At 45.0% G+C, this 10,115-nt stretch overlaps 1 protein-coding gene across 1 annotated transcript; it reads left to right on the top strand.

Annotated features, from left to right (window-relative positions):
* The first annotated feature begins 2,618 nt into the window (after positions 1 to 2,618).
* On the top strand, positions 2,619 to 7,330 carry LOC121862634 (glycine-rich cell wall structural protein 1-like). Its single transcript, XM_042360952.1, has 3 exons — positions 2,619 to 2,714; positions 6,120 to 6,504; positions 6,732 to 7,330. The coding sequence occupies exons 1-3, from the start codon at positions 2,619 to 2,621 to the stop codon at positions 7,328 to 7,330; spliced, it is 1,080 nt and encodes a 359-aa protein (XP_042216886.1).
* Positions 7,331 to 10,115: the final 2,785 nt, after the last annotated feature.

The raw sequence follows: 10,115 nt of genomic DNA, 5'->3' as shown, positions 1-10,115 counted from the left end.
TGGATGGTGGATTTGTGGCTGAACCAGGGGCAGGCTGAAAGAGAATCTGAGTCTAATGTACATTCACCTGAAGGCCAAAGTGTGCATACTCATCTGCGTAGATGTTCAGGATCTCCTGTAGGTCGCATTCAGTGTGAGCTACAAAGGTGAAGTTGTTTGCATTCTAAAGTTCAGTAATGGAAGCTGTCGACACCTTTGTTCCTGCCTGGAGTCGTCTTATGTTAAAAAGACCCTTCATCCGGGTACTCGATGGACACCCCGCTGGCTAAATTGGCACTGGCACGAGTAAGGAAGGCAGCCTCAAAAATGGAAAAGTGAGCTGGTGCCTGTACACATCCTTGTTTTACCCCCGTTTGGATGGGGTAGAGCTCAGACTGGGTGTCATTGTGCAGGACACTGCTGTTCATGCCATCGTACAGTTGCTTCACAATGGAGAAGAATTTTGGTGGGCGGCTAAAGCGGTTCAGGGTCTACCAGGGGGATTCACTGTTGACCGAGTCGAAGGCCTTGGTTAGGTCGATGAAGGCCATGGACAGTTCACGACGCTGTTCTCTGCACTTTTTATGTATATGGCGGGCAGCAAATACTATTTCAGTGGTGCCACATGATGGTCTAAAGTCACATTGAAATTCTGGGGGAAAGTTCTCCTCCTCAGGAAGAAGTCTGTTTAGGAGGACTCGGGCGATAATCCTGCCAGCTAGAGACAGCAGTAAGATGCCGTGGGAGTTGCCACAGTCTGACTGGTCTCCCTTCTTTTTATAAATATTGATGAAAGATGCGTGTTTCAGAGTTTTTGGGAATACATCCTTTTCCTATATATTCTCCTGGAGAAAGTGGAGTCGACTGATAAGCAGAGGTCCTCCTGCTTTATACACCTCGGCTGGGATTCCACCAGGCCCTGAAACTTCGTTATTCTCCATCTGTTTGATGGCAGTAGCTACCTCTTCCAGGGATGGAGGATAGCTGAGGTGGGTCAGCTATGGATGCTGAGGGACCTGCTGGGTAATCAGGACAGCCACATCGGTGTTTCGGTTGAGCAGCGAATGGTAATGCTGTTTCACGTGTCATGTGTTGATATGCAATTTTTTGCGTTTCACATGCTTTATTTTTAAGCCAGTCGTTCTTTAGATTGCGAAGTTTGCGCTGGGCCGCAGCGTTCTTCTTGAGGAAGGTATTAGCTTTGGTCTTAGACTGAGGTCTGTTCTGCTAATCAGTTAAAGCAGCACATTTATCATCGATGAGTACTTTGATTTCCGGGTCATTTTCATTAAAACCAGTCCTGGTGTATTCTTTCGATCTGGTCGAGGGTCTCTCTGCAGGTTTTTGTCATGACAGTGTCGAGAATACCCCGATTCGGCACTGGGATTAGGGTTGTTTGTTGTCGGCTTGTTTATCAGCCCATGTTCAAGGTGTTCTCTGAAAACATTTGCTACCGCTGGATCCTCCTAAGCCGATGATCAGTGTCGCAGTAGTCTGAGCCACGCATGGCTCGGGTTAGGAGAACATCTCTGCGATCTCTTTCTCTGACAATGATGTTGTCAATGAGATGCCAGCGTTTGGATGTTGGGTGTTGACACAAACCCTTGAACTTGTCTGCTTGCCTAAACAAGGTATTAGTGATAGTGAGGTTGTCTGCAGCACACTTGCTGAAAAGGAGTAAGCCAATTTTCCCTTTGTGCAAGACTTAAGCCATCAACTTGTTTAACTCCACTCCATGGTGAGGTATTAGGCTCATAGTTCATCATTCTATTGTACAATTACCTGACTGAATTGATATTATATAAACGAATAACTAACACACACACACACACACACACACACACACACACACACACACACACACGTAATAAAATCTCTAAAATACTAGCCATCGAGATAAGATTGACAATGATAAAATTTTCAGAAAACAGCTGATAATTCATTCTTGAAGACTAATCATCAAAACATTTTCTGTCATCCACAATAAAGGTGTCTGAATCGCTGGTTTCCCTTTGACATGGCAGTGAAATTCCCTGCAGGTGTGAGGAGGCAGTGTGATCAAGTGACCTTTTTTGTAAATCTGCCTCAATTCTATACCCAGCCTTAGGGATAGAACTTACTCATTAACAAATTTATAGGTCGTTCAATAAGTCTTATGCATGTCTTTAGTTTTTGTTCTCTGTTGAATAACTATTAATCAATTTCATTTATAATCATAATATACTTTAAGCATCATTAATATTATTCAATCTATGGTCTTATAAAATATCGAGTATCGTGTTGTCATATTTTTCGACAATTGGCTCGGTGTTGCTGAAGCGACAGAGGACTATAAACGGAGAGGAAGAAGGCGGATAGGAGGATATAGAAAAAATAAAAAGGGAAGAAGTAGGAGAAGATGAAGAGATAAAGAGGAAAAAGGAGCAAAAATTAAGTAAAAGATCAATAAAAAAAATGAAGGGTTTCCAACAGAAGGTATAAGAGTGCAGTAATATCTCTGGGTCACACTGTGGTTTACACTATTTAACGAGGCATTTATATTATTTCGAGAGTTGATGACAATGTAAAAGAAATATCGAGTAATAGCGATTAAGAAAATGCAGAATAACCTAAGATATGTCACGCGCGTCAAGGCCTCGATGACAAGGTTCCCACAGCCACGGGTATATAAGCTCTCCAACACACAGGTCCACATCGAACTCAATTTGGGACTTCCTACTGCCAACACCAATATGGTAAGATATCACTTACCATCCTTTTCTTCAAGTGCTGTCTCTTCTGAGTCTCCTTTACTTACAATAGTGCTTATTAATACTTGTTTTGTCTTATACTGTTGACTAGTTTACTATCATTTACCATCCTCGTCAAGAATATTTTCTGTAATTAGTCTCAGTGTCATTCAGTAAAGGCCAAGTGAACCTGCCGTCAGTCTTAGTGCTTCATAATCAATATATGAGTGTTCAGAAACCAAGTTAGATGATAAGTGTTAGAAAGTTTCTGAGAAACGTGAAAGTGTGGATAATGTAAATTAAGTCCACAAGTACCCTCTTAGTAAATCTGTTTAATATTCAAAGTAAGAGCATATACAAAACCGTGTTGGATATATGGGTGATAGCTGCCAGGAAAGACGCGCGTACCTGTATGTGTGTGTGTGTGTGTGTGTGTGTGTGTGTGTGTGTAGCGAGAAAGTTCACCTATCTCGAATTACAGAGATGGAAAAAAGACAGGAGTAATAAAGGGTATATAACTGGAGGATTAGCAGTGAGTTGTTGACAGTGTTATTGATTTCATATATTTCTGTACTTCAACACCAAAGGTCCTTCAGAACGTAGACAAATTAAGTTAATCCACTAGAGAAATATCATTAGGAAATGAGGAAAATATACCTGTAAATTATGGAGGGTGACAGGTGGAGGAGCGAGTTAAATGCCTGGCTTGATAGGATTATTATATACCCATACAGCCTCTTGCTTAAGGTTGAAAATTTCACTTGTGTTACAAGTTAGTTATTGAGGAAATTTTAGAATTAGATGAAAGTATTGACATTTTTCACACACACACACACACACACACACACACACACACACACACACACACACACACACACACACACACACACGTCTTAAACAATATTTCTCTTTGGCGCAACAACACCTACTTTGACACTGGAAAACTTCATCTTATTTACTTCATGACATAAAAATGATCTCCAATTCTATACGCATTAAAAATACATACAGGGTACATATCTTGAGAGTAACTTTTCGAACTTTTTTCCTATTTTTTTTAGATTCGTAATACCGGGGAAGGGAAAATTTTAATTCTTTGAGTACGATGCCTTTACCCCCTTGAGTACGATGCCCTAACCCCTTTGAGTACAATGCCTTATCCCCCTTGAGTACGATGCCTTAACCCCCTTGAGTGCGATGCCTTTAACCCCTTTGAGTACAATGCCTTATCCCCCGTGAGTGCGATGGCACTGTATTCGTTGAATTCCGTCATCGAATTAAAAAAGTTTAAGCACCATGTTCAAGGGATTGAGTCTTAATTAGATAAGGATAATAATAAGAAAGTCCTCATTCATTTGTATCACCTGACTTATCAAGTCTATTCCTCTACAACTCCAAAAGAGAAGAGGATTAAATGGTACAGAAACCTCAGAGGAAGAAAAATAGAAAACAAGAAAATAATGAGATAAAACAGATAGAAGGAAGGACATGAAACAGAGAGTCATCATTTATGGCACTAAATCCGATTGGGGTAATGTCATTAGTGGAGTACCCTAAGGCTCAGTACTTAGGCCATTACTATTCATTATATACATAAAAGATATAGATATAGGCGTAGAAAGCAACATAAGTATATTTGCTGACGACACTAAAATAGGATGTGTAATTAAATCTGACCAGGCTCCGTAAAACAACAGGAAGATCTAAACAAATTTTTTGCATGGTCTAAAAAATGGCAGATGAAATTTAATGTCGAAAAATGTAAACTACTTAGTCTATGCGATGTAAACAGAGAAACCAGATATCATATGAACAACATTGCTATAGAAAGATTCAATAGTGAGAAGGTTTCATGAGTAATGATAAGTAGAAATCTTAAACCAAGACAACAAGGCATATTTGATCGAAACGAGGTTAACAAAGTACTTGGATTTATGTAAAGGAGTGTTATTTACAAGAATAGCGAGGTTATCCTAAATTATATATTGCGCTTGTGAGACTTCACTTGCATCGCGGTTCAGTTCTGGTCACCGTACTACGGAATGGATATCGAATCCCTAGAAAGCATCCAGAGGAAGATGAAAAGATTGATCCCGGACATTATGAACCTTCAGTTTTCTGTAGAGACAGATTAAAGCATCTGAATTTTCACTCCTCCGAGAGACGTAGGGTGAGGGGCGATAAGATCGAGGTGTATAAATGGAAGTCAGGGTTAAACAAAGGTGATATAACAAAGGCACTCAATCTATCCAACCAGGAGCGAACTCGTAGCAATAGTTATAAATTACAAATTTAGATTTAGGCGCGAGATAGGTAAACACTGGTTTGGAAAAAGAGTAATGGATGAGTTGTACAAGTTACCGTACATCATCATTAACTCGAACACGCTAGGTTGCTTTAAATGCAGGTTGGACGGATATATGGGCAATAGGGGTTAGGTGTATACGGGGCTGCCCAGTTTTGGCCAATAGGCCAGCTGCAGTTTCCTCCATTCTTATGTTCTTATGTTAAGAGAGGGCTAAGACAGCTAGCAGAAATATTCCATTCATGCTTAAAGAACATAAGAACATAAGAAAATAAGGAGTCTGCAATAGGCCGGTTGGCCTGTGCATGGCAGCTCCTGTCGAGAGTTACTACCACTCTCTATCATCCATGAATCTATCTCGCCTCCTTTTGAAACTTTCCAGAGTTCCCGCACTTACTACAAAGTTGCTAAGCTTGTTCCACTCGTCCACCACCCTATTTGTGAACCAATTCCTTCCTATCTCCCTCCTAAACCTAAATTTATCCAACTTAAATCCGTTGCTCCGAGTCCTATCCTGCTCGGATATTATAAGAACTTTATCTATATCCCCTTTATTGATTCCTTTCACCCACTTAAATACTTCTATCATATCTCCCCGCACTCTTCGTCTTTCTAGGGAATGCAAGTTAAGTTTCTTTAGCCTATCCTGATATGGAAGGTTTCTAAGTCCCGGAATCATTTTTGTCATTCTTCGCTGCACCGTCTCTAGTGAATTTATAACCATTCTATAATAGGGGCACCAGAACTGAACCGCATAATCGAGGTGTGGCCTGACTAGCGCAAGATATAGTTGCAATAAGACCTCTGCACTCTTGTTACTTACACTTCTAGATATAAAACCCAATACTTTTAGTATCCTTCAATTTAAAATACAGTACAAAAAAGTCAATATCTTAGCCACTGCATAGATTCAAAAGACTATATTATTACAATTTATTTACAGGAAATAAAACAGTTATCAAGTCTCTTTTTGTTTCTGTGTTCGTAAGTTGATAAAAAAAAATTTCTTATACACGTGTTGCCAAATAATTGTTTCGTACAACAGTTCAATCCAGATATCTGATAATGAGTGGGCAATATGATATCATTTTCTTGTTCTTTTTCAGAAGTTGGTGTTAATGTCAATGGGCGTGGCCCTCCTGGCTGTGGTCAGCTTCGCCAGGCCAGATGGACATGGAGGTGGCTACGGTGGCAGTGGCAGTGGTGGTGGCATCATTTTCAACCTCGGTGGAGGTGGCGGCGACTTTGGTGGTCTTGGAAGTAGCGGTGGAGGCGGTGGCGGTGGTGGTGCTGGAGGTACAGGAACTGCTAGCTTCATCCTAGGAGGACATGGAGGCGGAGGCGGCGGCTTCGGTGGTGGCGGCGGTAAGGGCGGCGGTGGTGGAGGCAGCGGCTTTGGTGGCGGCGGTGGTGCTGGATCTTCAACCAACAGTTTTAGCCTTGGGGGCCATGGAGGTGGCGGCGGCGGCTTTGGTGGTGGCGGCGGTGGCGGTGCCGGCGGCGGTGGTGGTGCCGGCGGCGGTGGTGGCGGTTTTAGTGCTGGATCTTCAACCAACAGTTTTAGTCTTGGGGGCCATGGAGGTGGCGGCGGCGGCTGGTGGTGGCGGCGGTGGCGGTGCCGGCGGCGGTGGTGGTGCCGGCGGCGGTGGTGGTGCCGGCGGCGGTGGTGGTGCCGGCGGCGGTGGTGGCGGTTTTAGTGCTGGATCTTCAACCAACAGTTTTAGTCTTGGGGCCATGGAGGTGGCGGCGGCGGCTGGTGGTGGCGGCGGTGGCGGTGCCGGCGGCGGTGGGTGGTGCCGGCGGCGGTGGTGGTGCCGGCGGCGGTGGTGGCGGTTTTAGTGCTGGATCTTCAACCAACAGTTTTAGTCTTGGGGGCCATGGAGGTGGTGGCGGCGGCTTCGGTGGTGGCGGCGGCGGCTTCGGTGGTGGCAGCGGTAAGGGCGGCGGTGGTGGAGGCGGCGGCTTTGGTGGCGGCGGTGGTGCTGGATCTTCAACCAACAGTTTTAGTCTTGGAGGCCATGGTGGTGGTGCTGGTGGAGGCTTTGGCGGTGGCCGCGGTGGTGGCGGAGGCGGCGGCGGCGGCGGCGGCAGCAGTGGTGGTTTTGGAGGCGGTAGCGGTGGTGGCGGTGGTGGTGGCGCCGGCGGCTCTGGAGCAGGAACTTCATCCAGTGGTTTCAGTCTTGGAGGCCATGGAGGCGGCGGCTTTGGTGGAGGTGGCGGCGGTGGTGCTGTTTTCTTTGGCTCCGGTGGTGGTGGAGTCGGCAGTGGCAAGGGAGGTGGAGGCGGTGCTGGCGGCGGTGGCGGCTACGGAAAATAAACCAAGAAAATCTTACAGGCTACGAGGCCACAGGTGATTCCCTTGCTTGGTTAACAACTCCACAATGTCTTTGCTTCTTATGTTCTATCCAGAGTCAGCCATTTAAACTGTGTATTTATGTGAATGTGGCCAATAAATATAAGATATAATACTCAATGCATTTTTACTTTTCCATTCTTTTACACTGTTATGTCGTACGGAATAAATACTTCGACATTTAAAAAATGGCATTTGGTGATATTGGAAACTCCAAAAACACCATGAAGTATACGACTACAACTACTACTTCTACAACGAATACTTCTGCTGAGACTATTTTTTCTACTACTTCTACTACTATTACTACTACTACGTGGCTTCCAACCTCCCCCCAATAGCCACACCTTCGCCGTCATATTATTACTTAAAATTAAATATCCTAATACATTAGTAGCTATCCTAGCTGTGTTGAGTTAGTTGAGCCGCAGATCTATGCGGCATTCAGTGACTGTTGCCTCATAGTCAATATCTGCAACTGTTGTCGGCTTTGGGGCCGATGCTCTCGTTCCCCTGAGGCAAAGCAAAGCAGACCTAAGGAGAGTGAAGGACAGTCGAATATCTAATCCAGGCTGTAACATAACTTCTGGGCTGCTGTTTCTGTTCGGATAGCACCTCCGCGAGTCTGGCGTAGAAGCATCTTGCACTTGGTCCCATCCCACCAGAGGTTGTAAACACCAGAGGAGGGAAGCTGCCTTGATCAACGTTCTGAATTCTCTCCCCGTATGCCCTTATCTTGTCGTTCTCGTTCCTCCTGTGTGCAGCATCGAGAGCTAAGTTACGGTGACATGCGGCCATGGGATAAAAAATCCTGATGTCGAAGAAGGCTCGCTGTGCCCGCGTCCATAATCCTCGAGCACTGACGTCAACACGGGCTTCGTTGGATGTGTTTGAAGTCCTATGTTGGAAATTCTCACCGTCCAATGGAAGGAGGGTCGGTTCTACAGTGACATCACGACAGATTTCCTTCAACATATTTCCTGTGAGATCCCTTACTTCGTCATGCCTCATGCATGACGTCATAGGAAGAGCCACACATGCAATGGGAGGGCAAACCTTCTACTGGCCTAACGTACCTTAGAGCAATGGCATCGGTAAATTCTTGATTATTGAGACTAAAACCATTTGCCCTTATCGGTAACTTAGTTAACCAGTTCGAGGCGCCCACCTCCTGCGCTATAGCTATTTTTTTCCAAATTCTCTGGTACTTGCAGCATCAGTTGCTGCAACTTATCACGTTGGCAGTGCTGTCGTAATGGACCTTCGATACTTGTTTACTTCACTGATATCCACCTCACCTGTTGGGTTCTGAGCTATTATGTGGTCAGTGAGGGCTGCCGTGAGCTTAACTGAGTTTTGATGTTCGGTGGCAACAATCTCTTCTGGATTGGTCAATCCCATTCCTCCCAGTCTCGGTGGTAGTGTAAGGAGTAATCTATCTGCTGGGGTTAAGTGAAGGTGTTTTACTAATTTGGGAATGAAATTGACGCTGGTAGCTTCTTCCAGAGGGTAGACGAGGGGTCCGATATCAGGGATAGTGCGCATCAGGTAGTTCCAGGGATGCTTGACTCCATGGGTGAATGCTGCAAGAGCCACATGTGGCTCTGTGTTAGCAATATCAGACAGGGTTTGGATTTCCCGAATCCACTCATTCACCTTTCTCGTTACGTACTCGGTCTTGAAGTTCGTCGTTCCGATTACTGCGCCTAAGTGTCTTTAACCATCCTTTATTATTTTGACCTCACTTCCACAGAACACCTTCATTGCCCGTTAGTAATGTTCTGGTTTCACAATGAAGAAGGACTTGCTCTCGTTTGGGTGGTACCCTATTTGTGGACCTCGTGATGTTACCAGGTCCCACCAATTTCTGATATCCTTCACTTTTCCTGCTTCTGTAAGGTCGTCAGCATACGCCACTTGCTTAACCTCGGTTGTTTCAATTTTTATTGTGTGTTGGAGCACGGATAGGCGTACATTGCCATTGCAGCAGGGTCCCTCTGTGTTGTTCCCTCAGTTGACTGTATGGTGGTATCCTCTCTTAGAGCCTTGTTGTTTACTATATAGAGGTCTGATGGACTCCTTTAGGTGTTTTCAACATACATTGCAAAGCTTGGACACTTGATCTTCGTGTTGTGCAGTTCGGCCTTGCGGTTAAGTATGTTGAATGCATTTGAAGCGTCCACCAGGAGAACGGCCTCACAATCACGCTGCTCAAATATCGTTCTCACGGCGTGAATGGCAGCTTTCCCTCCAGCCTGGTGGCCAGCACAAACTTGCAGGTTCCATGCTGCTGCCCTAACATCATCCTTTACCACCTCCATTGTGTATTTTCCGATGATCCGCCTCAGCACTTCCTCCACCCCTATAGGCCTACATCCTGGATTCTTATCCAGGGGAATGAGGCGGCAGGCCATGAGAGCATGGAGGAGTTGGCAGCACGAGGTTGCTATCTTTCTTGCAAGGGCGGCAATGGTAGTGCAGAGATCACGTGCTACCGGGCCAAACTTTTTAGTGCTGAGGATGACTCTCCAACCGTTTGCATCCAGACTTGAAGGGCCAGCCCATCCCTGAGTTTTCAGGGCCTTTTTCCACACCATCCCTCCTGTTATTTTCTCGAACAGGACAGCATTTGGTGGGATATAGTCACCTTGGAACCTGATGCCTTCGTCTTCACTTGCAGGGGGATGTTTGTCCTTCAGGTGTATTAATGTCTCTCTGTTTATTAGCAGAACCCCACCGGAGGATTTCT

Source organism: Homarus americanus, unplaced genomic scaffold (genome assembly GCF_018991925.1).
Source record: "Homarus americanus isolate GMGI-L3 unplaced genomic scaffold, GMGI_Hamer_2.0 scaffold31037, whole genome shotgun sequence".
NCBI lineage: Eukaryota > Metazoa > Arthropoda > Malacostraca > Decapoda > Nephropidae > Homarus > Homarus americanus.
The sequence above is the reverse complement of the archived record's forward strand: the minus strand, read 5'-3'. Positions and strand labels throughout refer to the sequence as shown.